Source organism: Salvelinus fontinalis, chromosome 22 (genome assembly GCF_029448725.1).
Source record: "Salvelinus fontinalis isolate EN_2023a chromosome 22, ASM2944872v1, whole genome shotgun sequence".
NCBI classification, from domain to species: domain Eukaryota; kingdom Metazoa; phylum Chordata; class Actinopteri; order Salmoniformes; family Salmonidae; genus Salvelinus; species Salvelinus fontinalis.
This window is the reverse complement of record NC_074686.1, coordinates 18,530,310-18,557,990: the sequence shown is the minus strand read 5'-3', so window position 1 is coordinate 18,557,990 and position 27,681 is coordinate 18,530,310. Positions and strand designations below refer to the sequence as shown.

At 41.8% G+C, this 27,681-nt stretch overlaps 1 protein-coding gene across 6 annotated transcripts in view; it reads right to left on the bottom strand.

Moving 5' to 3' along the window:
• Window positions 1-1,033: 1,033 nt before the first annotated feature.
• LOC129819980 (rho guanine nucleotide exchange factor 2-like) overlaps window positions 1,034-27,681 on the bottom strand; it is an 83,294-nt gene continuing 56,646 nt past the window's right edge. For all 6 annotated transcript variants that reach the window (XM_055876726.1, XM_055876727.1, XM_055876728.1 and 3 more), the window contains 11 exons: window positions 26,964-27,040; window positions 26,511-26,683; window positions 26,300-26,367; window positions 24,981-25,175; window positions 21,051-21,149; window positions 20,898-20,947; window positions 16,210-16,251; window positions 14,391-14,441; window positions 13,064-13,399; window positions 10,480-10,651; window positions 1,034-3,447 (listed from right to left, as the gene is read on the bottom strand). In XM_055876726.1, the coding sequence (XP_055732701.1) occupies window positions 3,323-3,447; window positions 10,480-10,651; window positions 13,064-13,399; window positions 14,391-14,441; window positions 16,210-16,251; window positions 20,898-20,947; window positions 21,051-21,149; window positions 24,981-25,175; window positions 26,300-26,367; window positions 26,511-26,683; window positions 26,964-27,040 (1,388 nt within the window). In that variant the 3' untranslated portion in view covers window positions 1,034-3,322. The remainder of the gene's footprint in view (window positions 3,448-10,479; window positions 10,652-13,063; window positions 13,400-14,390; window positions 14,442-16,209; window positions 16,252-20,897; window positions 20,948-21,050; window positions 21,150-24,980; window positions 25,176-26,299; window positions 26,368-26,510; window positions 26,684-26,963; window positions 27,041-27,681) is intronic.

Here is a 27,681-nt window from a genome sequence, read left to right as displayed (position 1 = left end):
AGATGAGACAATTGGACAGGTGGGTAGGGACTAAGGGCTGTTTCTGGATGGAGCCATAGAGTGAGAGAGAAAAAGAGAGGTAGTGGAAAAGAGAGTAAGAGAGATGGACACAGATGGGCGGTGGAATTCATTTTTAAAAATGGCATAGAGACAGGAAGTTAAAAAGGGTAAAGGGAAAAGAGAGATGGTGAAGAAGGTGAGAGAGTTAAGTTTGTTGGGGTTTGATAGATTTGACCTGTTTTGGTAGAGGCATCAAGTCACCGTGAGGGGTTTAGGGGGAGGTATTTGGGGAAGTGGTGTCAGCCTAAATTAGATAGATATAGAGTGTGAGACAGTGGGATACATGAGCTAAGGCCCTCCAACAGACAGCTGCGTTTTACCACAGAATTGGATTGACGTACTACGGGGATCGTCATAGTCTGATTTGAGCTTTGGTAGCCACATTGTCTGTACAATGTGCCAGTTTATAGCAGAGCTAGATTCGATTACCAGAATGCAGTGGTAATGCTTCAGGTAAGAGGAACTGTTGGTAACACTTCCTTTGAACCTTTTTTATCACAAGGTCTACCTAACACCGTCATAATAATGACATACATATGTCATAAACAGTCATGACCGCTTATGACAACTGTTACAAACCTTTGTTAGGTTTACCTAGGCATTAATTCCAATTAGGATAGGCATAATGCCAACAAACCTATCATAATAACAGTTTGTGTTAGGACCATGATAAATTGTGGAAATAAGTCTTCATTACTACACCACCTGTTGTTTTGACAGAGGGCTCACGTGAGGTGGACCTAGATAATCCTAACTATCTGTAATAAGAGCACAAATCAAGAAGACCCTTTTTACACCAGCACAGAACTTGTCAAAACGAGTGAATAGATGCCATTGATACATAAATATGACAAGTTAACTTTGATAACTTGAAAGGCAACATTTGGATTTGACATTCATATCTTTAGTATGGGCTTCTATAAACATAAATTGAATATAGTAGTTTCCTCGTCAAATAAAGACAGACACCAAATCATTGCCCATGTCATTTTTAGCCAGATTGATACACACTATGCAAGCCAGCAAAATATGGTACATGAGTCAAATTAAGATGACAAGAAATTACAAGAATAAAGAAAGTCTCAAATAAAGCATTTTAGTTTCAAAAGAATTTATAGACAAATATAACGGTTGCTTGGCTAGCCGTTGTTCAAAAACAGTCCCCAATGTCATTGGTTTAGTCCTTAATAGAGAAGACTCCATTTTATAATCCGATGTTGGCAAAAAGTTGTTGATTTCCCCTATCTCTCAATGCATCTCAAAATGGATTACATGGCGTATTGTCTTAGTTCCATCTTCCAATGTCTGTTTTTTTGACTGCTTCTTTTATATAGTCTACCATATAGGGATTAGGTTTTTTGTCCATTTAGGTAAAACTTTATTTTATGCTCCCTTATTGCCAGGTATTTACTTAGTAACTACATGGTAATAGCATAATTCTTTCTGGTAGTTACTTGAAATTAATTATTAACAATTGTCACTTTCTGGTATTTGTGACGAAGAATCCTCAAGTAATATACACAGAGTGCACAAATCATTAGGAACACCTTCCTAATATTGAGTTTTGCCCTCAGAACAGCCTCAATTCGTTGGGGGGTGAACTCTGCAAGGTGTCGAAAGCGTTCCACAGGGATGCCAGTCTGAGATATGGCTTTTTCTTTGTAACTGCCTAGAAGGCCAGCATCCCAGAGCGACCTCTTCACTGTTGACGTTGACACTGGTGTTTTGGAGGTACTATTTAATGAAGCTGCCAGTTGAGAACGTGAGGCGTCTGTTTCTCAAACTAGACACTCTAATGTACTTGTCCTCTTGCTCAGTTGTGCACCGGGGCCTCCCACTCCTCTTTCTATTCTGCTCTTGCCAGTTTGCACTGTTCTGTGAAGGGAGTAGTACACAGCGTTGTACAAGATCTTCCGTTTCTTAGCAATTTCTCGCATGGAATAGCCTTCATTTCTCAGAACAAGAATAGACTGACGAGTTTCAGAAGAAAGTTATTTGTATCTGGCCATTTTGAGCCTGTAATTGAACACACAAATGCTGATGCTCCAGATACTCAACTAGTCTAAAGAAGGCCAGTTGTATTGCTTCTTTAAGCAGAACAACAGTTTTCAGCTGTGCTAACATAATTGCAAAAGGGTTTTCTAATGGTCAATTAGCCTTTTAAAATGATAAACTTGGATTAGCTAACACAATGTGCCATTGGAACACAGGAGTGATAGTTGCTGATAATGGGCCTCTGTACGCCTATGTAGATATTCCATAAAAAAAATCTGACATTTCCAGCTACAATAGTCATTTACAACATTAACAATGTCTACATTGTATTTCTGATCAATTTGATGTTATTTTAAAAATGGACAAAAAAAAAAAAAAAATCTTTCAAAAACAAGGACATTTCTAAGTGACTCCAAACTTTTGTACGGTAGTGTATGTGCCACGAAGCGAGTTACATTACTTTGAGCATATAAAGCATACGTATGTGATCCCTGCAGGAAATGAACCACAAATCAGTGGATAAGTAAGTTATTTTGGAATAATAATTGTCATTATGCTGTTGCCATGTGGTTTCTAAGTAAAAACATGGTAATTAGGGGAGAGAAATACAGTGCAACCTCATTCTTATACAGTCACTCTAATGTTTGGCCTGTGTCATGAGAGGTCTTAACTTACCTGCTTAAATAAGGAAGGAAGAATAAATAAACAAATCATCAGCATCATAAACAGCGTTGAGAATTAGATCATCCTAATTATGGAAATGGACTCAAATATGTGTGTGTGAGAGCATGTATGACCGTTTGTGTCTGTGGTGTGTCTGTGGTGTGTGTTTGTGCATATCCATGTGTCTCAGCACAAGCTGCTATATTCACATCCACATCCAACATCCTAATGCAAAGAAGCAGCTACCCAACCATCATTAATGCAGTGTCCCATTCACTTAGACAAAACCCTCAGGTTTGGTTATCCATTCACTGCTGTTATATTTGCTGTCCATTTCCTACATATTCTTCTTTGGAAAATCATCATTGCATAACTCCCTTCCTGTTATTCACGCCACTTTAATAGGTCCTCATTAGTCCAGCATCGATTCCAAAAGGGAGCAGTATAAATCCAAATAATCCCAAGCGAGAAACACAAAAGAATAGCGTAGTCACATATTGCCGCTGGTCGTGTACTGTAAAGCAAAAGCCACAAAACAAATAGATATATATACTGTATTTGAAAATTAATATAATACTTCCTTTTAAGTGTAAAAAGAGGAAGACTATTTCAAGTTCAGTTCTGTTGTTCTCTTTGGCTTATTTTTGAGAGTAGGGGAGCAGTGTGACACGTCAGGCTCTCGTGGTGGTTCTGCTGTAGCTTCGCTCTCCTCTGGAATGTCCTGAAGATCTGAGTAAAGAGACAATTTGCATATAAACAATGTATATCAAAGCAAACACCATGGCCTTTATTATGATGCCAGAGATGGTGGTTAATGACAGATTCTTTCGAATAGTGACAAATAGGTTATTTTCATGCAAACTTGGAGGGTACTAATAGTCTTTTGTTTCGTTGGGCTAGAAATCGTTGGTGTAGTGCACTCCTTTACTGGGATCTCTCTCTCTCCCCTTCTTTCTCTCTCAACAGGGAGTAGAATGATGGCGCTCAGCACTAGCCCTGGAAAGACATCTCCACCCACACACCAAACACTGAGAGAAGCAGAGGGATGTGAGTTGTTCGCATGCACACACAGAGAGAACATGAGGTGAGAAGGGCAGCAATGGTGTGTGTGTTCCAGAAAGAGACAATTTGTGCCTCGTCACAAAATCGATGTGTTATATAAAACTGTGTGTGGGCTTGCATTAGCATTATGGAGAGGAAAGAGGTAAGCCTATCTCTGCTAAAGCACATCTCAATATAATTATACTACAGGGGGATATCCCCTGTTGGGAATTGTGTATTTCTTTATATTTCGTATTTTGCTGCTTTTTGCTGTTTGAAGTAATCACGAAAAAACAGGCCTTATTTTAGGGCATTTCCAACCAGCCAGCTACTATTAGTTAGCACCGTGGCACCAACTCGCCTTCCGAACATTCTATTCCCAGTCTATTGTTCTACGTCACAATGCCTGCTTTGCTATTGTTGGCCCATGTTGTTGGTAGTTGAAATGTAAACAACAAAAAATGACTCATGGAACTCTGAGGTTGTTTCCTATTGGGAAATATAGGTATGTCTGTCTATTTTGCCAAATATCTCGCAATGTGTACGTTTAGATTTTTTCTAATTGGACACCATTTTAATCATGATAATCTCCTCTTTCTAATTATGTAAGGCTGGGCAGCGTACTCTGTTGTCATCAAACACTAGCCCCAAAATCCCGTTTGCCCTTGGAACGCTGAGCTCCCCCATTGTTTTCCTATGGAGAGACACTGGTACATTTCACCAAATATCTCGCAATGTGTATATTTTGATTTTCTCCAGTTGGACACAATTCTAATCAGGATAATCTCCTCTTTCTAATTACATAAGGTTGGATAGCGTACTCTGCTGTCATCGATCACCAGACCAGAAATAGTCAAAAGTTGCCATTTTTTCCCTACTTCCTCGTTATGCAGACAGAAGCACACTTGGCACCATCGAGGTGCGGATGTTTACTTTCTACACAAGTTGTTAGTTTTCAATTTCATCCTAAGAACAGATTGTGGTGGTAAAATAAAAAGGGATACGTTTTTTGGTGCCATTTAGGCAAAATGGACTTCTAAGCGTCACTCCAGTCAGAAGAAGCTCTGCAAACGTTCGGTATTTTGACTCGTTCTATTGTCCAGCCTACAACAAGTGCAGTTGAAAATCCACTCATCAAAACCACTGCTACAGTTGCTGGCGATCATGGCAATGCAGTGGCTAGCCCACAGAGTTTGGCTAGCTTAGTCTCTGTCAACGGTGAAGCTAGCAGAGCCCCCCTCCCAGTCCCGCCACCAGCCTCCTTGCCACCACCCAGCTAAACAGCAGCTGCTAGCAATGCTAAATCACACGGGCCAGAGCCACTTACATCCAGGTTTGAGTCCAGGCTCTGTCGCAGCCGGCCTTGACCGGGAGACCCATGGGGCGGCTCACAATTGGCCCAGCGTCGTCCGTGTTAGGGGAGGGTTTGGCCGACAGGGTTGTTCTTGTCCCATCGCGCTCGAGCAACTCCTGTGACGAGCTGGGCGCATGCATGCTGACACAGTCGCCAGGTGTACGGTGTTTCCTCCGGGTTAAGCGGGCATTGTGTCAAGAAGCAGTGCGGCCTGGTTGGGTTGTGTTTCGGAGGACTCATGGCTCTCAACCTTTGCCTCTCCCGAGTCCGTATAAGAGTTGCAGGGATGAGACAAGACTGTAACTACCAATTGGATACCTCAAAATTGGGGAGAAAAAGGGGTAAAATTAAACAAATAAAATAAGGTAGCACCAACCATTCCCCATAATGCAACCTATACGAGCCACGACGCCCAGAACAACTTAATAAAACAAATGAGCAACTTAGTAACAGAGCATATTGTTGGGGAAGTGGACAGAACGAGAGACCCAACAGGCTATGAAAACTTTTCAATCGTACTTCGGTTTGTAAATGGAAACTATGAAATAAAAGAGCCTTCTGACCATAGCCACTGCAGATGCAGGTGATGCCAACACTCTCACAGAAACTGACAAAATCCTCCGTCAAGTCTACAACAGAGCCTCTGTGATGTCGGGGAAGCAAGGGGGAGTGCAGAAACTTCTACAGGAGAAATTGGGTTGAGACATACCTTATGTTCATTGCTTTAACCACCATCTTCATCTGGTGGTGGTCCATGCCATGTCCTCTGAGGAGGACATCGGAGATTTTTTTAAACATTTGTAACCTTTACAAATACTTAAGAAAGCCCACTGTTGGAGTTCATTACAAGGGGGAAACACAAACGCCTGCTGAACCAGCCACTGTACAAGTTATCCTTAAGTCCTCCCAGGATATATCCCAATAGCTGACACAGGTTGAAAACGAACAAGCTTTTCCCGCAGATGTGAAAGTCAAGGAAGTGGGGTTGCTGAGCACCATATCGAGCCCAGCTTCAGGTTTATCACTCTCGTGGTAACCAAGATTCTGTTACTTTTTGACCCACCAAACAAAATGCTCCGGTCAGAATAGATGGATCTCGTAACAGCCGTCCAACTGGTGAACAATGCATCTGAGTGTTGACGGTCGGATAGAGGCAGGATAACCAAGGGCTTTATTAATACACTAATGGTAACGTCTTATTCTCTTACCTTATTGAAATAAGTACCGCCTTGTAACCAACATCGCAGAAGGCGTGTTCGGAGAGGGGCGTGGTTTACATAGCTAGGTAGCTAGTCTACTGGGGCCGGTTGCACCAGTTGGTGGTAAGTGGGTCGTAACTACGCCCGATGTAAAATGTGCTCTACACCTGACCTAAAAATGATACCTGTTGCACCACCTGGGCGTAAGCCCTTTATGAGCTACGCCTTGGCGTAGATTCTTCGCCTAGTAGCTAGCAGGCGAAGCGCACCAAAGTGTGTAGATTCACGAATATTCTCCATGGTAACACTATTCTTCTTAGAAACACAATTCAAAAACTACAATAACGGTGCATGGCGCGTCTTTGTCTATCGGTTTCACAACCAGCGGGCCTTTAGACGGGAACGAATAATAATATATCGGAGCAACACTCTGGATATGTATACAGACGGGGAGTGTATCGTGACGTTCCACTATAGCAGTTCTGATCAGTTTGAAATAATCAATGAGCTCTCACCGGCGCTGTCCCCGGCATTGCAAACTCTGATTGCGCTTCAGTTCTATGCCAAAGGTGCATTTCAAAACAGTGGAGGACATGATAAATGTCAGCAGATCCACAGTCTACGGAATACCAGTCATACCAGTCTGACTCATGTCAGGATACAGACCCCTTCTGACCATGAATCAGATATGTCAACAGATAAGGATTTCACTCCATCAACGTACAGCTTGCCTGCAATGAGGGGATGAAGATTACAGACGTGGTGGCCTGGGTCTACCCACGACGCGTGGCTCCTACTAGAGAGCGCACTCCAGCGGGAGTTTGTAGAGGTTAGACTTTGTGGCATCCTGCTGGGGGACAGTGGATATCCACTAAAAAGGTGGCTGATGTCACCAATGTTGGCACCCAGGACATACCAGGAGCGGGAGTACAACAATGCTCATGCTGAGGCGAGGTGCCTTATTGAGTGCTGCATAGGGATGCTGAAGCACAGGTTAGTAGCCTATTTTTTCATTAGGCTATGAAATGCACCAAATAACATAAGAGGACTGCATTACCACACAGTTTTATTGCGTTGTGCTCTCACTAGGTTCCACTGCCTACACGGAGAGATAAGAATTGCACCAGAGAGGACCTGCATCATTGTCGCTGCCACAGTGGTATTGCAGAATAGCTGCGTGAAGAAGAGGCTGCCCCATCCCATGACTGAACCAGGGCACAAGAAAACCATAGGGAACCTGCTAGTCCAGACAACATCAAAGGTCGACTGGTCAAATCATCGATCAAATATAGCCAATAGGTCTAGGTTAAATGAGAGACGTAGAAACTTATATAACCAGCATAACCAATCAATAAATATATACGTTGTAACGATTAAAAAGCATATCTTCCTTTCCTTCCTTCAGTCTTGAAAGTCTTACAGGCACTATTTACAAATGCAAAGCCTACACTTAAAATGATTGTAAAACAAATAGGCCTATTCAATGTACAATGTCTTATTATTGCTCCCGCTCGCGCTACAATGAACTTCTGCTGTTGTTGCTCAAGGAACCTAATTTCCAAATGTAATTTATTTTTCTCAAGCTCTAATTAGTATTTTTTCCACTCAGTTTCTAAGTCTCTATCTCTACTCTCTCTATCTCCTTCTCCATGAGCATCAGCTGCATCTCATTTAGCTACTCTTGTGTTGGTACCGACGCTCCCTGCTGTCCCACATCATTTAAAACAAATAAAAACCACTTATAGATACTCGTTTCTTTTTTAATGGGGGAGGGGAATGGGCAGGGTATATGCACATTAAATATTGTAGTATTTACTATAATATATATATATATATATATATATATATATATATATATATGTATATATATATATATATATACACACACACACACACACACTACCGGTCAAAAGTTTTAGAACACCTGCTCATTCAAGGTGTTTTCTTTATTTTTACTATTTTCTACATTGTAGAATAATAGTGAAGACATCAAAACTATGAAAAAACACATATGGAATCATGTAGTAACTAAAAAAGTGTTAAACAAATCAAAATATATTTTATATTTGAGATTCTTCAAATAGCCACCATTTCCCTTGATGACAGCGTTGCACACTCTTGGCATTGTCCAATCGACTAGTTAGCTAACTTGATAAATAGCGCTGACAATTCCATTTGGGCTAGCTAGCTAAATTATACAGCCAACATTTTGTCTATATTGATGCTGTTTACAATAACCAAACAGTTGAATAAACAAATCATTTGTGAAGCCATGATGAGATGTACGACAGGATTGGATGTTGCATGCAATTTCAATGTTGTTTGAGTTGCTTTGTGTAGAAGCAAATTTGCTTGAGATAATGTTGCTTGACATAGGCGTTTTCAAAGAACCGCCAGTCAAGGTAAGCTCAGCCTACTAGCTCCCCACCCACTCAGGTCGGTCTTTTCAGACTTCCTGGTAGTTTGACATGAGAAAAATGACTTTTTCTCACATTTTTAGCATTTTTATCAGAAAGAATATTATGGGTGATGTTTTAGTCATTTAAAAGGCTTTTAATATTCTGGTGCATTGTCTACTCATTGTTGAGAATGACACAAATATTAATTTTCACAAAGTCTGCTGCCTCAGTTTGTATAATGGCAATTTGCATATACTCCAGAATGTTATGAAGAGTGATCAGATGAATTGCAATTAATTGCAAAGTCCCTCTCTGCCATGCAAATGAACTGAATCCCCCAAAAACATTTCCACTGCATTTCAGCCCTGCCACAAAAAAAACAGCTGACATCATGTCAGTGATTCTCTCGTTAACACAGATGTGAGTGTTGACGAGGACAAGGCTGGAGATCACTCTGTCATGCTGACTGAGTTCGAATAACAGACTGGAAGCTTCAAAAGGAGGGTGGTGCTTGGAATCATTGTTCTTCCTCTGTCAACCATGGTTACCTGCAAGGAAACACGTGCCGTCATCATTGCTTTGCACAAAAAGGGCTTCACAGGCAAGGATATTGCTGCCAGTAAGATTGCACCTAAATCAACCATTTATCAGATCATCAAGAACTTCAAGGAGAGCGCTTCAATTGTTGTGAAGAAGGCTTCAGGGCACCCAAGAAAGTCCAGCAAGTGCCAGTACGTCTCCTAAAGTTGATTCAGCTGCGGGATTGGGGCACCACCAGTACAGAGCTTGCTCAGGAATGGCAGCAGGCAGGTGTGAGTGCATCTGCACACACTGTGAGGGGAAGGCTTTTGGAGGATGGCCTGGTGTCAAGAAGGGCAGCAAAGAAGCCACTTCTCTCCAGGAAAAACATCAGGGACAGACTAATATTCTGCAAAAGGTACAGGGATTGGACTGCTGAGGACTGTAAAGTCATTTTCTCTGATGAATCCCCTTTCCGATTGTTTGGGGCATCCGGAAAAAAGCTTGTCCGGAGAAGACAAGGTGAGCGCTACCATCAGTCCTGTGTCATGCCAACAGTAAAGCATCCTGAGACCATTCATGTGTGGGGTTGCTTTTCAGCCAAGGGAGTGGGCTCACTCACAATTTTGCCTAAGAACACAGCCATGAATAAAGAATGGTACCAACACATCCTCCGAGAGCAACTTCTTCCAACCATCCAGGAACAGTTTGGTGATGAACAATGCCTTTTCCAGCATGACAGAGCACCTTGCCATAAGGCAAAAGTGATAACTAAGTGGCTCAGGGAGCAAAACATCGATATTTTGGGTCCATGGCCAGGAAACTCCGCAGACCTTAATCCCATTGAGAACTTGTGGTCAATCCTCAAGAGGCGGGTGGACAAACAAAAACTCACAAATTCTGACAAACTCCAAACATTGATTATGCAAGAATGGGCTGCCATCAGTCAGGATGTGGCCCAGAAGTTAATTGACAGCATTCCAGGGCGGATTGCAGAGGTCTTGAAAAAGAAGGGTCAACACTGCAAATATTGACTCTTTGCATCAACTTCATGTAATTGTCAATAAAAGCCTTTAACACTTATGAAATGCTTGTAATTATACTTCAGTATTCCATAGTAACATCTGACAAAAATATCTAAAGACACTGAAGCAGCAAACTTTGTGGAAATTAATATTTGTGTCATTCTCAAAACTTTTGGCCACGACTGTACACTTGGATGTGTTGTTTACTAAGACTCTTTACACACCATGAGGACTCTCCGAGCGCGGTGATGTTTTGGCCTCCTCCTCCTCCTCATCTGACGTCACCTCCACATCCAGGTCACTGCCATCATGATGCCCTTCCGAATGATCGATTGACTCCTGGCTGGCCAATTGGGTGTCTGCGTTGGTCTCACTTGCTCTGCGAAGGGGTGGAGCCTAGGCAAGATGACAAGTGGAACGACACACCAGATCAATTGTGACACCCACTGACACTTTTTTTCTATATTTGGCTAATATATAACCTACAGCCTTCAAAAAGTATTCAGACCCCTTGACTTCTTCTACATTTTGTTGTGTTACAGCCTGAATGAAACATGTATTAAATTGAGATTTTGTGTCACTGGACTATACACCCCCATAAAAATGTTCTAAATTAATAAAAAATGAAAACTTGATATGTTTTCAATAAGTATTAAACCCCTTTGCTATGGCATGCCTAAATACGTTCAGGAGTAAAAAATGTTCTAAATAATAGTGTTTAACATGATTTTGACTACAACACACATACAATTATCTGTAAGGTCTCTCAGTCGAGCAGTGAATTTCAAACACAGATTCAACCACAAAGACCAGGGAGGTTTTCCAATGCCTCGCAAAGAAGAGCACCTATTGGTAGATGTATAAAAAAAACAATATCCCTTTGAGCATGGTGAAGTTATTAATTACACTTTGGATAGTGTATCAATACATAGATACAGGCGTCCTTCCTAACTCAGTTAGGAAACCGCTCAGGGGCTTCACTATGAGGCCAATGATGACTTTAAAACAGTTACAGAGTTTATTGGCTGAGGATGGATCACCAACATTGTAGTTACTCCAAAATACTAAGCTAAATGACAGTGTGAAAAGGAAGCCTCTACAGAATAAAAAATATTCCAAAACATGGATCCTGTTTGCAAAAAGACACTAAAGTAAAATTGCGAAAAATGTGGCAAAGAAATTCACTTTATGTCCTGAATACAAAGCATTATGTTTTGCATTATGTTTGAGTACCACCCTTCATATTTTCAGGCATGGTGGTGGCTGCATCATGTTATGGGTATGCTTGTGATTATTATTATTTGACCCTGCTGGTCATCTGTGAATGTTTGAACATCTTGGCCATGTACTGTTATAATCTCCACCCAGCACAGCCAGAAGAGGATTGGCCACCGCTCAGAGCCTGATTCCTCTCTAGGTTTCTTCCTAGGTTCCTGCCTTTCTAAGGAGTTTTTTCTAGCCACCGTGCTTCTACATCTGAATTGCTTGCTGTTTGGGGTTTTAGGATGGGCTTCTGTATAGCAGTTTGTGACATCGGCTGATGTAAAAAGGGCTTTATAAATACATTTGATTGATTGATTGATTGTCATCGGCAAGGGCTAGGGAGTTCTTTAGGATAAAAATAAATGGAATAGAGCGAATTTTAGGCAAAATCCTAGAGGAAAACCTGGTTCAGCCTGCTTTCCAACAGACACTGGGAGACCATTTCACCTTTCAGCAGGACAATAACCTAAAACACAAGGCCAAATATACACTGGAGTTGCTTACCAAGAAGACATTGAATGTTCCTGTGTCACCGAGTTACAGTTTAGACTTAAATATATCTTGAAAATCTATGGCAAGTCTTGAAAATGGCTGACTAGCAATGATCAACAACCAACTTGACAGAGATTGAATAATCTTTTAAAGAATAATGTGCAAATATTGTACAATCCAGGTGTGCAAAGGTCTTAGAAACGTACCCAAAAAAAGACACTTAGCTGTAATAATTGCCAAAGGTGATTCTATTGACTCAGGGGTGTGAATACTTATGTAAATTAGATATTTCATTTTCAATAAATTGGCTAAACTTTGTCATTATGGGCAATTGTGTGGTGAGAAAAAAATTGGTGAGAAAAATAATATATTTGATCCATTTTGAATTCACAGCAACACAACAAAATGTAGAATAAGTCAAGGGGTATGAATACTTTCTGAAGGCATTTACTCAACTCAGATGATTGAGAGCATAATCCCATGATCAGATTCTCATCTACAACAATGACCTTGGTAAAAAATCAGTGCACCCCCTATAGTTAAGCTAAGTGCAACTACCCACAGTGTCAGAGTTGGGCTCTCAACTTACTGTTGCGAGTTGGAATAGTAAAATACACAAGGTGCAATTTAGAAATTTGGTTGTGCATCAGCAGTTTTTCTGTTGTCAGTCACTGATAGTCAGTCAATTAGCCTGTGTCAGCTACATTTTTTTTAGATTGCTAAGTTAGTTTAGCACCCAGCTATGTAAACTTGTTATCATGGTCGAATGGGCTGTGGGGCCCCCCATTGATTTTGTTAGTCAGTCTCACTCAGATATATTAAAAACTGCAAACATTTCTCCCACCCTATGGCAAAATGTGTAGAAGTGCAGGAAATGAACTCTAACTGATTTTTTTCCATCGCCACTGTCAAGAGGGGGGTCACTAAAATGTTTTACTCGCAATGTGTGTGTGTGGGGGTGGGGTACGCAGACCCGCGAGCAAATGGAGTGATCAGATTTTTTGTGCCCCCCCCCCCCCCCCCCCCCCCCACCCCCATCAAAGTTGCCCATACCTGCTCTGAGCCTGCAGTTCCCACACTGTCCATCATGGTGGCACTGTGGGCCTTCATGTCGCGGACCTGCCTCTCCAGCTGGGCGCGGGCCTTTTCACTATCCCTCAGTCGGCCCTCGGTACCCCGCAGCCTACTGAGCTCCTCCTGCAGGAGGCTGTGCTGCCTCTGGAGCAGGGCCAGCTCCCCGATGGCCGCCCCCGTGCTGGCCTCAGCCATGCCCGCGTCACGTGATAGGGAGCGCCAGACCCGTCCGGTGGGTGTGGTCGGGGCTTCGACTGGTGGGCCTTCAGAGCGCAGGCAGAGCTCCAGGATGGAGTCCTGCTTGATCACGGTGCCCTGGGAGAAGGAGAATAAGTTAGAAGGGAATGTAGTGAGATATGAGGAGACTGATCTAGTGGTAGCATTGCTGACTCCATATCATTGGAGCAGCAGGGTAGCCTAGTGGTTAGAGCTTTGGACTAGTAACCGAAAGGTTGCAAGATTGAATCCCCGAGCTGACAAGGGGGAGACAAAATGGTTGTTCTGTCCCTGAACAAGGCAGTTAACCCACTGTTCCTAGGCCGTCATTGAAAATAAGAATTTGTTCTTAATTGACTTGCCTAGTTAAATGAAGGTAAAATAAAAATGTGACGGGAGTATCTCCAGGCCATCAGACTGTTAAAGAGTCACCACTAGCTGGCCTCCGCCCAGTACCCTGCCCTGAACCTTAGTCACTGTTCTAGCCGGCTACAGCCCAGTACGCTACCCTGCATATATATATATATATATACTGTATTCTAGTCATGGCTCATCCTATAACTTTTTTTTCTTTTTTCTGGAATATGTGTATAGTTGTTTTATTGCTAGGTATTACTGCACTGTTGGAGCAGCAATTGCACCTGCAATAACATCTGCAAATCTGTGTACGCAACCAATAAACTTTTATTTTTGTTTGATCCACAGGAATGAAGGCACATAGAGGGCAAGCTATAGACAGGAATATATTGATAGATGTCACAGTAGAAAATATTTGATCAACTGTGAGATCATGAAAGGAAAATAATACATTACTATTCAAGCTGATTAAAACAAGCAAAAGCCTAAGCAGGTCTACTGCAAAACTGTAACTTAACTCTACATGATAGATGGCATGTCCTACTGTAACCTCCATAGTAAATATATAGGAGATATGGGTCAAATACTCTCAACAACTTCAGCACATTAAAACCAATTAAATAGTCCCGAAAACTCGGCTAAATAAAGAGCATCTCAAATACAGTCAAGTATTAGAAAATATTTGACAGTTGTATTCGACTCAGGTTGGGTACAAAGAGACACATCCACTGACCTGGAGGGCATGAAGGTAGGCACTAAGGTTGACCAGCCTCTGATACGCTTCCTGAAAAACATACACCATCAGTACACACAAGAAATATGTCAATGCCATTAAGAGCATATACAGTGCCTTCGGGAAGAATTCAGACCCCTTGACTTTTCCCACATTTTGTTACCTTACAGCCTTATTCTAAAATGGATTTATTTTTTAATCTACACACAATACCCCATAATGACAAAGCGATATACCTTATTTACATAAGTATTCAGACCCTTTGGTAAGAGACTTGAAATTGAGCTCAGATGCAACCTGTTTCCATTGATCATCCTTGAGATGTTTCTACAACTTGATTGGAGTCCACTTGTGGTATGTTTAATTGATTGGACATGATTTGGAAAGGAAAACACCTGTCTATGTAAGGTCCCACCTTGACAGTGCATGTCAGAGCAAAAACCAAGCCATGAGGTCGAAGAAATTGTTCGTAGAGCTCCGAGACAGGATTTTGTCGAGGCACAGATCTGGGAAAGGGTACCAAAAAATATAAGCAGCATTGAAGGTCCCCAAGAACACAGTGGCCTCCATCATTCTTAAACAGAAGAACTTTGGAACCACCAAGACTCTTCCTAGAGCTGGCCACCCGGCCAAACTGAGCAGTCGGGAGGAAGGGCCTTGGTCAGGGAGGTGATCAAGAACACAATGGTCACTCTGACAGAGCTCCAGAGTTCCTCTCTGGAGATGGGGGAACATTCCAGAAGGACAACCATCATTGCAGCACTCCACCAATCAGGCCTTTATGGTAAAGAGGCCAGACGGAAGCGAATCCTCAGTAAAAGGCACATGATAGCCCGCTTGGAGTTTGCCAAAAGGCACCCAAAGACTCTCAGACCATGAAAAACAAGATTCTCTGGTCTGATGAAACCAACATTGAACTTGGCCTGAATGCCAAGCGTCACGTCTAGAGGAAACCTGGCACAATCCCTACGGTGAAGCACGGTGGTGGCAGCATCATGCTGTGGGGATGTTTTTCAGCTTCAGGGACTGGGAGACTAGTCAGGTTCGAGGCAAAGATGAACGGAGCAAAGTACAGAGAAATCCTTGTTGAAAACCTGCTCCAGGGAGCTCAGAACCTCAGACTGGGGCGAAGGTTCACCTTCCAACAGGACAACGACTCTAAGCACACAGCCAAGTCTCTGAATGTCCTTGAGTGCCCCAGCCAGAGCCCGGATTTGAACCCGATCAAAAATCTCCGGAGACCTGAAAATAACTGTGCAGCAACGGTCCCCATCCTACCTGACAGAGCTTGAGAGGATCTGCAAAGAAGAATGGGAGAAGCTCTTCAAATACAGGTGTGCTGTAATCGCTGCCAAATGTGCTTCGACAAAGTACAGAGTAAATGGTCTGAATACTTTTGTAAATGTGATATCAGTTCTTTATTTTAATACATTTGCAAACATTTTTAAAAACCTGTTGTTGCTTTATCATTATTGGGATATTGTGTGTAGATTGATGAGGGGGGGGGGGGGGGGGGTGTAATACATTTTGTAATAAGGATGTAATGTAACAAAATGTGGGAAAAGTCAAGGGGTCTGACTACTATCCGAATGCCTTGTACCAATACCTTGCTCTATCTCATAGGCTATACAGACAGGCACACTGAAGCTCTCATCTACATAACACACACAGACATCTACACAACACAGACACACAACCTCTCGTCATCTCTAGCCAAATATTTCACTGGGTTCTCTTTTAACTAGTTAGACATGTATGGATAAAGTGAGAGTAGTTCATTATAAGATAGTGTGGATTCAGTGTGCATTGACCACTGTACCTCAGTTGAGGGCCTATCTCCAGCCTGATTCCCATTCCGGTCCTGGGAAATTTGAAATATTATTATCTTAATCAACACTTAAATGTCGAAACAATTGTTTATTCACAAAGCAATATCAGATTAATTGGTATAAGAAAAATGTATTAAAAGAAACAACAATTAATGCCACAGAGCTAAACTGATAAGTGTTTCATGCAAACATAATAATACTTTAAACTATGCAAAATATCTGTATGATCCTCATGTCACTTTGTTTCTGTATATTGAGATTCAAAATGCCATTAAAGTAAGCAAATTACTCACTGATGGACCGTAGTATAGCATTGCTTCATATCACAATAGAAATTCCATTCCTTTGGTGGAGGTGAAAAATGTTTGCTAACAAAATACTTTTCAACTTTTGCAATTTATGAATATTTCTCTAAGGAAACCAGTATGGTTTTATTGTGAAACATTCCTATAATTATAATGACATTTCAGAATAGAGTTGTCAAACAGGCTTCAGAGAAGAATGTTGATTGGAAAAATTTATGTTGCCATGGATACTCCACGGCACTGTCTGAAACAGAGCTGTCAAGGTATAAAAACTCAGAGTGGAAGACTCATGAATAACGGACGCCTTCACTTGAAACTTCAAACATAAGGTCATATTCATTAGGCACCAAACAGAAATCGGACTGAAACAGGGAGGGACTACATGGACAATTTTTGTTTTCCATTGCAAATGCCCTAATGCAATGATTCACAAACTTTTTCACTAGGGCCAGGGCTCTAGACTAACTTTTTCAGTTGATGGCACCAGCACATGATTTGGTCGCACCAATGATGACCTGACCTGTGTTCCATAATGTACACGCATTCCATACAGAACCAAGCTAATGATGATATTTTAAAGTAGCATGCCGTTGCAGGGCTTGACATTAAGGCAAATTTGCCCGTGGCACACCAGGCCAGTGCCAACTGAAAGCTACTGGCCCGAATGAAAAGAATACTGGCCCGGGAAAGCAGATGATGCGCACATCATTTACATTTTATATTTAATTTTCAGGCTGAGTAAGTAGTCTATAGCCTATAATGACCTACCCTGCATTCACAAAATTACATTTTCCATTAATTGTTTGGAGGAGAAAAAAACTCTACCCTTTGCGCAATCTCAAAAAGGGTGTTATTGTCAGCGATTTTGAACAGTCACTCTATAGTTATTGGACCCTATAAAATCTATTTTATCTTTTGGAAAATTCTGTTTTCCCGGGTTAGATTTTTCCCGACTTTCATTCTCAAAATCACACTTATTTTTTTAAAGAAAAACTCGTCTACAACAATGCTTAAACCACATCAGGAGACCACTTTTGAGGTCTGGGAACAATTATAATTTGGAGGGTGTAGTTGCTCTTTCATTCAATTGCACACCTAGCAAGAGACTTGTGTTTGGATAGCTTTGTTTTTGTACTGTACAATGTAAAATGTAGTTTTGATGTGATGGCAGAGTTTGCAAAACAAATACCCCACGATTGATACTAATCATCATGATATCATTCTGCCAGGTAGCTCTACTTTCCAGTCAAACTTTAATTGGAAAGTTTTTTAGGGAAAGTGCATGATGAGTGCATGATGACTGATTTGTGCATTGCAAAGATTCAACCAAGACTTCGGACCAAACCTTTTGAATACCTGGTCTGCATATCAATTGTTGCATACCGATTACTGGTGGAATAAATATTAATAAAAATAAAAGCTAATTGTGAACCAAAAACTAACATGACCAGCTACATTTATTTCACTGGCACCAAAGTGACCAATAAAAAATGGGTGTCTCACTGCTAATTCAAAGGGTCCCCCGCACGTCACGTCTATTTCTATGGGCACAACCACAGTTCACGACACAAACTGTCCACACCCATCTTGTTAGCAAAGATAACAATTTGCTGGTTTAAAGTTTATTTCCTGCAATTCTATACATTTTGCCATGTCTTATTTGTGTTTATGTGATATGGGTTACTCAAACATTACAATAAAATCAATATGCTAAACAACCTAGCCAAAAAACGTTAGCTGACATGGACTAGTTGATCTGGACATTTCTAACATGTTATAAATAGTATCTCTCGAATGTCTGCAATGACTGACTCCCTGCCCGCCCTGTCGACCCCTCGCACCCTTACATTTGGGAACCACTGCTCTAATGAACATGACCCAGCTTTAAGTGATCATAAGCCTATATTAAAAATTACTAGAACTGCTAATCTATCTTCAATATTTGTTTATTTGGGTTGACCAGTATGTAGGCAGGGATGTTGTCTACACCTATTTTGTCTTATGACAGACCTGGGGCTGTTGCCACCAGACATAAATCAATCTTAGACTAAAAGAAGCTGGATGATGACATGACACTGTAAAATGGCAAGCTAAACATGAACTTCAGTCTGCAATGTTATTGGCACAATTAACCTTCATAACTGGATTGATTTATCTCTGTGGTGCCACTCGTATGACAAATCAGGGCCATAACCTCATAAGCACTTAAATATCACTGTGGGCATCCTCTTCAAATATCAACGATGGTACAAACCCCTATTTCTATTTAGGGCACCTCCAGAGTGTAATATGGAATTGAACCCTGCCAATGAAAAGTATATAGTAAATAACTATCACTATCAAATTTCCGTTTGATCAGTTAGTTGAAGCATGGTGCTACCAACACAGGGGCTGTTGGTTTGAATCCTACTACACCGGCTCTGATGCTCGTCGGATGTGGCAGGGCTTGCAAACTATCACGGATTACAAATGGAAACCCAGGAGTGCGCTGTCCAGTGATGCAAGCTTACCAGACGAGCTAAATACCTTCTATGCTCGCTTCGAGGCTAGCAACCCGAACCATGCATGAGAGCACCAGCTGTCCTGGACGGCAGGGCGAGAGGACCCTGGGATTAAACACCTCCCTCTGCAACTGTATCCTGGACTTACTGACGGGCCGCCCCCCAGGTGGTGAGGGTAGGTAACAACACCGTCACGGTGACCCTCAACACAGGGGCCCCTCAGGGGTGTGTGCTTAGTCCCCTCATGTACTCCCTGTTCACCTTCACCCAGAACTGCATGGCCGTGCATAACCTCAATATCATCATTAACTCTGCCAACACGATGGTAGGTGGCCTGATCACCTGGCAGTGTGGTTCCAGGAAAACAACCTCTCCCTCAATGTCAGGAAGACAAAGGAGCTGATCATGGACTACAGGAAATGGAGGAGCGAGCACTCCCACATCCACATCAATGGAGCTGTAGTGGAGCAGGTTGAGAGCTTCAAGTTCCTCGGTATCCACATCACTAAGGAATCGTCATGGTCCACACACACCAACACAGATGTGAGTAGGGCACAACAACGTCTCTTGAAAAGAGTCGGCATGGGCACTCAAAAAGTTCTACAGCTGCACCATTGAGAGCATCTTGACTGGCTGCATCACCGCCTAGTATGGCAACTGCTTGGCATCCCACTGCAAGGTGCAAGGGTAGTGTGTAACGCCCAGTACATCACTAGGCGTTGTCAGAGGAAGTCCCAAAATGGTCAAAGACTCCAGCCACCCACGTCATAGACTGTTCTTTCTGCTACTGCACGGCATGCGGTACCGATGTCTGGAACCAACAGGACCCTGAACACCTTCTACCCTCAAGCCATAAGACTGCTAAATAGTTAACGAATAGCTACCCAGACAATCTGCATTGACCGTTTTTGCATGAACTCTTTTGACTCACATACTCTGCTGCTACTGTTCATCTATCCTGTTGCCTAGTTACTTTATCACTACCTACATGTACAGTACAGTCAAAAGTTTGGACATACCTACTCATTCAAGGGTTTTTCTTTATTTTTACTATTTTCTACATTGTAGAATAATAGTGAAGACATCAAAACTATGAAAAAACACATATGGAATCATGTAGTAACCAAAAAAGTGTTAAACAAATCAAAATATACTCTATATTTTAGATTCTTCAAAGTAGCACGCTTTGCCTTGATGACAGCTTTGCACACTCTTGGCATTCTTTAAACCAGCTTTTCCTGGAATGCTTTTCCAACAGTCTTGAAGGAGTTCCCACATATGCTGAGCTCTTGTTGGCTGCTTTTCCTTCACTCTGCAGTCCAACTCATCCCAAACCATCTCAATTTGGTTGAGGTCGGGTGATTGTGGAGGCCAGGTTATCTGATGCAGCAATCCATCACTCTCCTTCTTGGTCAAATAGCCCTAACACAGCCTGGAGGTGTGTTGGGTCAACTTTTGACTGGTACTGTACATATCTACTTCAATTACCTCGTACCCCTGCACATCGACTCGGTACTGGTTCCCCGTGTATATAGCCAAGTTATCATTACTCATTTTGTATTTATTCCTCGTGTTATAATTGTTCTATTATTTCAATGTTTTTCCCTCTGTACAGTTGGAAAGGACCCATAAGTAAGCGTTTCACTGTTAGTCTACACCTTGATTTGATTCCCACACATGAACCATGCTCACAATGAGCAATCTTGCCTGCGTCCTGAAGACTTCTGTTAGCTTCCCGAGCTAAGGACTTGGCTTTACTGTAGCTGAGTGCATGACTTTAGCTTGGCTTTGTGGCGCATGGGAGACCTTGGTTCTAAGCCTGGTCGACCAAAGTAAATGACCATATTATTATTATTATTTTTAGGACCTCACCTTTGCTGCTGGGGACCCGTGCGTTCCATTGACAATCACCTCCTGACCGTCTACAAACAAACACAACGGTCACTCAATGATCATTGCTCACAGTGCTATGGAGTCTAGACTAGTATACAACTTGTCAATCAATGGCACAAAGGAGTCACTCACTGATCACTAACGCCCCTGTGTGGTTCGGGTGACCGTTGAAACTGCAGGCCAGAGGCATTTCAAAGGTGGAGCCCAGTAGTAGCTCACTCAGCCTATCCACTGGGAGACACAAAGACAGACAACACATCATCAGTGCCTTAACAAAATGTATGGTGCATTCATTTTAACTCACCTACGACACAGCGTTGGTCGAGTTTTGACATGTTAGACCATTCCATTGCTCGTAAAGTGAACTCTACGCCCACCCGGGGCACCGCCCACAAAGAAAAGATATAGAAAGATGTTCTACCTGGAACTTCTAAGTAATACATATGGCAGCAAATACAGAAACAAGATTAATTAAAAAAAAATAATGAACATTTAAATAAGAATCTTCTATGGCAGAAGAAGATTATTTGTACAATAATCTAACAAATAATATAATAAGTATCTGGTAAAATATTTATCTCAACAATCATTCTCTCGATAGCACATTGGTAGTAGTCAGTGACAAATATCATAGCTAAGCAGGGCTGGGCTTGGTTAAAATCCTGGATTGGAGAGTAAAGGGATACCTTTAGATAAATCAACTGTCCAGTAGGAGGTGCAGTATTGTTTTCTTACCATGGAAACTCATTCTTGAAAATGAATCTACAAATATTGTATTTTTCTGATAGTAATTGCCATCGTTTTTTATATGTTGACTTATAGAAAAAATGTGAAACCTATAAGGAAAGCATTTATTTTGTAGAGGTTACATTATCAGACATACACTTTTCTTATAACATTAATTTATGACTCATACGGTTTAATTCATTTATTTTGTCTCAAATATGTCATACCATATCTATGTGGGAAAATGACCAACATCATGTATTCGGCTGGGGTTCCACAAGGAGAGGTTTGAGAATTATTGACATAAGTCAGAAGTTTACATACAACTTAGCCAAATTCATTTAAACTCAGATTTTCACAATTCCTGACATTCCTCGTAAAAATTCCCTGTCTTAGGTCAGTTAGGATCACCACTTTATTTTAAGAATATGAAGCGTCAGAATAATAGTAGAGAATGATTTTTTGCATCTTTAACTTTTTTTCGTCACAGTCCCATGGGGTCCGAGGTTTACAGACACTCAATTAGTATTTGGGAGCATTGCCTTTAAATTGTTTAAAGGGCTTTGTGATGGCCACTCCAATACCTTGACTTTGTTGTCCTTAAGCTATTTTGCCACAACTTTGGAAGTATCTTGGGGTCATTGTCCATTTGGAAGACCCATTTGCAACCAAGCTTTAACTTCCTGACTGATGTCTTGAGATGTTGCTTCAATATATACACATTATTTTCCTTCTCATGATGCCATCTATTTTGTGAAGTGCACCAGTCCCTCCTGCAGCAAAGCACCACAACAACATGATGCTGCCACCCCCGTGCTTCACGGTTGGGATGGTGTTCTTCGGCTTGCAAGCCTCCCCCTTTTTCCTCAAAACATAACGATGGTCATTATGGCCAAACAGTTCTATTTTTGTTTAATCAGACCTGAGGACATTTCTCCAAAAAGTACGATACTTTTCCCCATGTGCAGTTGCAAACCGTAGTTTGGCTTTTTTATGGCGGTTTTGGAGCAGTGGCTTCTTCCTTGCTGAGTGGCCTTTCGGGTTTTGTCGATATAGGACTAGTTTTACTGTGGATATAGATCATTTTGTACCTGTATCCTCCAGCATCTTCACACGGTTCTTTGCTGTTGTTATGGGATTGATTTGCACTTTTCGCACTAAAGTACGTTCATCTCTAGGAGACAGAACGCGTCTCCTTCCTGAGTGGTATGACGGCTGCGTGGTCCCATGGTGTTTATACTTGCGTACTATTGTTTGTACAGATGAACGTGCTACCTTCAGGCATTTGGAAATTGCTCCAAATGATGAACCAGACTTGTGGAGGTCTACAATTTTTTATCTGAGGTCTTGGATGATTTCTTTGGATTTTCCCATGATGTCAAGCAAAGAGGCACTGAGTTTGACAGTAGGCCTTGAAATACATCCACAGGTACACCTCCAATTGACTCAAATGATGTCAATTAGCCTATCAGAAGCTTCTAAAGCCATGGCATCATTTTCGGGAATTTTCCAAGCTGTTTAAAGGCACAGTCAACTTAGTGTATGTAAACCTCTGACCCACTGGAATTGTGATACCGTGAATTATAAGTGAAATAATCTGTCTGTAAACAATTGTTGGAAAAATGACTTGTGTCATGCACAAAGTAGATGTCCTAACTGACTTGCCAAAACTATAGTTAACAAGACATTTGTGGAGTGGTTAAAAAACAAGTTTTAATGAGTCAAAACTAAGTGTATGTAAACTTCTGACATCAACTGTACACTACTGACATATAAGGTAAAACCTAACATTTTACCAGATTATTTGTAAAAGAAAATGTTTTAAGTAACCTTCTCCTGCCATACAAGATTCTTATTTGATTTTTATGATTGTTTTCCATATGGGCGGGCAAGCTAAAACAAATGTACACTGTCAGAATCCAGACTCAATGGAAAGAAAGCACCCCATGACATTTCACATGCAGTTAGCACTTTCTATGGTATAGTGCTCAAGGAATGACATTCCATGAGAGCAACATTAGCCTAGGGGTTGACAGCCACTTCAAATTTAACATTGGATATTCATAAACATACACATGATACCCATTGAAGACATTGCCATCTTCACTGTATGTAGGGAGGGAACTGGACAACTGTACACGTCAATCAATGTCTGGGTGATGATGAGTTGATAGTTTGCTGTTTGTGTAAATGTAAATGTAGCTCGAAGGCTTTGAAAAAGAAGTTCTAATCTTTAATTGTACAGACAGTACACAATTCAAATGTCTGTTTGACTGTTCCAAGTCAAGTAAAACTGTAATGTAAGCCAACCAGTGGCCTTCTATGAAGGAAACTTTGAAGTCAGTCATCTAAAATGTATGGCATGTTTGGCAACTTCACCACCACCATGACAGCCATTTTGTGGCAACACATTGCACATGCATCCGTAGAATAGTGAGTAAAGGAATAGCGACAGTTGATGCTTAGACTAAGTGCATTGCCAAGTACAACTGGAAACATGCCAAGGCATTTCATAGCTGCCATAATTCAACTTTGAAGTATCGTTGCAGTCAGTTAGGTGGAAGCACAGTAGCAGCTGTGTTTCTGCATTTAAACAGGCTATTTGCGCTTCTCCATCTTTATCTCCTGTCTGCTTATTTTCCTCTCTAGTCTTGCTCTCCTCTCTGTTTCAACATCTCCCTTTAACGCGCTCCCTCTTATCACCCTCTCTATATTTTCCTGTTTCTCCTCTCTTCCAGTCTAACCCTCTCTAAATCTGCTTAGAGGCCCAGTGCACTCACAATTATGTTTTCCCTGTGTTCTGTATCATATTGTACAACAGCTGATGAAACTAAAACTGTAAAAGTGTGAACAAATATGATCAGTGTTATTTCTTGATAGTTGCTAGTTGAAAATACAATTTACATCAGGTTTTGCATAGGTGGAGTTGTGACTTGCCTGGTAACATCACCAGGCGATATAAGTTAAGATAACAATAACAAAGAGTTCCAAACCTCTCTGACAACAGCTAGTCTTCAGGTTACATATGCTTCCTATTTGGACCCTTCAATTAGGTAGATCCGCAGACCACTCCCAGACAGTCCTAGCAAAACTTTTGCTTGATAATGAGTTATTTTTGCTAAAAAAGCAACTTCTGTTGACAATTTTTATGGAAAACTGTTAGGTAATAAATTGTTACCCAGAAATTATTTGATATTGAGATCAAAAACTGCTGCACTGGTCCTTTAACAACTCTCTTGTGCTCTACCACTCTTGCTCTCCCTTGCCCTAACTCTATATCGCCCCCCTCTCCCTCACTCTGCTCCCACCTCCCCACTCCCTCCACCAACCCCTCACCCTCTGCGATGGCATCAGTGAGCAATCTCTCGCCGAGTGGCGCATGGGGCGTTTCGGCCCGGAACAGGTTCCGGGAGTTGGGGCCCCCCGGCAGCATGACCTCCTGACCCCCCGTCACCTCAGCCAGGTCCGAGAACAAGGTGACCCGCTCCTGGAGCAGCTCCAGCACCTCCCGGTCCTTCTGCTGGATGTCCGCTGGAAGGAGAGATGAAAGTGGAAAGAGGAAGATGGGAGGGTAGGGTGGGGGGATGGGGGGGGAGAAAGAGATGGAGTCGGGAGAAAGAAGGAAAGAGTTGAGAGAAAGCGGGAAGGAATGAGAGAAAGAAAGGGGGAGGGAAAGAGGAGGGGGAGAGAGGGAAATACTGATTTGATGCTCTTCCTAAAGACCTCTTGACTTAACAGTGGGGGCAATCATATTCACACATTGTTCAGTTGGATGTAGGCTATAAGTGAGAGATTGAGAAAAGGAAGAAGGGAGAGAGAAAAGAGGGAGAGACAAAGAGAGAGAAGAAAAAAAAAGTAAGGGAATAAAGAAAGAAAAGAAAGATGAGAGAGTCCAAGAGAGTGAAATTGAGAGACAGAAAAGCTGTGATGGAAAGATAGTTTGACGAGCTCCTCCACTGGGATTGAGTAGGAGGCAGGCTTCACACTTGTCCTCCTACACACAGAGTGAGAATTGCACGTTGTACTGTAGGCACCATGTAGAGAGAGGGAGAGATAGAGGGGGGGTGAAGAGGAAGGGAGAGAGAGAAAGGGAGAGGTGAAGAGAGACAGAGATAAGAGAGCTTGAAAGGGAGACGTGCAAATAGAGAAAGGAAGGAATGGAGATGGTCAAAGGGGTTGATAGAGAAAGAACGATGGAGAAGGGTAGAAAGGAAGACAGATAGACAGAGGGTTATGTAGAGAAGAAGTGAAACTGAGTTCTTATGTGCAAACAAGTGTGTTTATTCCTACATCAGATCGAATCAAAGTGTATTGGCCACGTACACAGATCTGCAGGTGTTATAGCAGGTAGAGTAAAACGCTTATGTTACTAGTTCCAACAGTGCAGTAGAATACAACACAAATACACGAATAATAAAAAATCTAAACAAGAAATCAAGAAATTATCCAGAATATGAAACAAAGGGTTCAGGTCTGGGAAGTTGAATTTGTGGTGATGTTTATAGGCGATCTAATGTCCAGAAGTTCTTATTGGAAATTATACCATAAACGTCCTGAGCAAATAAAGTAATAAATAGGGCCGCCGTGTATGTCGGCGCAATCTTGCCATCCCTACGTTACATATAGATCTGTATGAGTGTGTGTTCATTGCTGACCTTTCAGTCGTCTCAGAAGGGCCTTGTCTTCAGTCTCTATGAGTGGGAACTCTTCCCTGGAAGGACAACTGCAGAGACAGAAAAGATAGTAAGTATATGAGCAGTTTGTGTGTGTGTGTGTGTGTGTGTGTGTGTGTGTGTGTGTGTGTGTGTGTGTGTGTGTGTGTGTGTGTGTGTGTGTGTGTGTGTGTGTGTGTGTTTATGTATATACCTGCTGACAGTGTGCTGTATGATGCGTATCCAGGTGTTCTTGTCATCTTTTGAGGCAGCATGGACCTCGTACATCTCCGGAGGGGAGGAGTCACTGATGAGGAATAGCCCTCGTTCCTGATTGGCTATCTCCCTAATCATGAGGTTCTGCAGGGAGAGGACCGGAGACTTGTCCTGAAAAGAGAAAGGGGATTTGCTATATTCCCTGACCTTCCATATAGTATATTCAATTGTGACGAAACAAGTCTCTCTATATTCAAGTGTTTTTTGTTTGATATATTTCTCTGTGTGTGTGTGTGTGTGTGTGTGTGTGTGTGTGTGTGTGTGTGTGTGTGTGTGTGTGTGTGCGTGTGCGTGTGCGTGTGCGTGTGCGTGTGCGTGTCCGTGTCCGTGTCCGTGTCCGTGTCCGTGTCCGTGTCCGTGTCCGTGTCCGTGTCCGTGTGTGTGTGCTTACTAGACAAGGGAAGATGAACCTCTGGTCTTTTTCCTGTAGGAACACTAGGATGTCGGTCATCAGCAGGACCTGCACATCTAAACACACACACACACGCGCGCGCGCGCGCACACACACACACGAAAGAAAAACCTTTAAAACATGAGTAAGCAACATGTTTTTGGGATAGTTCCATCCCCTACAGTGCCTTCAGAAATTATTCACAACCCTTTACTTTTTTCCAATTTTGTTGCGTTATAGCCTGCATTTAAAATGGATTAAATTGAGATATTTTTTCACTGGCCTACACACAATAAATACCCCATTATGTCAAAGTGGAATTATGTTTTTCAACAAAAAAATGAAAAGCTGAAATGTCTTGAGTCAATAAGTATTCAAACCCTTTGTTATGGCAAGCCTAAATAAGTTCAGGAGTAAACATTTGCTTAACAAATCACATAATAAGTTGCATGGACTCACTCTGTGTACAATAATAGTGTTTAACATGTTTGTGTGACTACCCCACACATACAATTATCTGTAAGGTCCCTCAGTCAAGCAGTTAATTTCAAGTACAGATTCAACCAAAAATACCAGGGAGGTTTTCCATTGCCTCGCAAAGAAGGGCACCTAAAGGTAGATGGGTAAAAAAAAAAAAAAAAAAAGCAGACACTGAATTTTCCTTTGAGCATGGTGAATTTAGTAATTAGACTTTGGATGGTGTATCAATACATCCAGT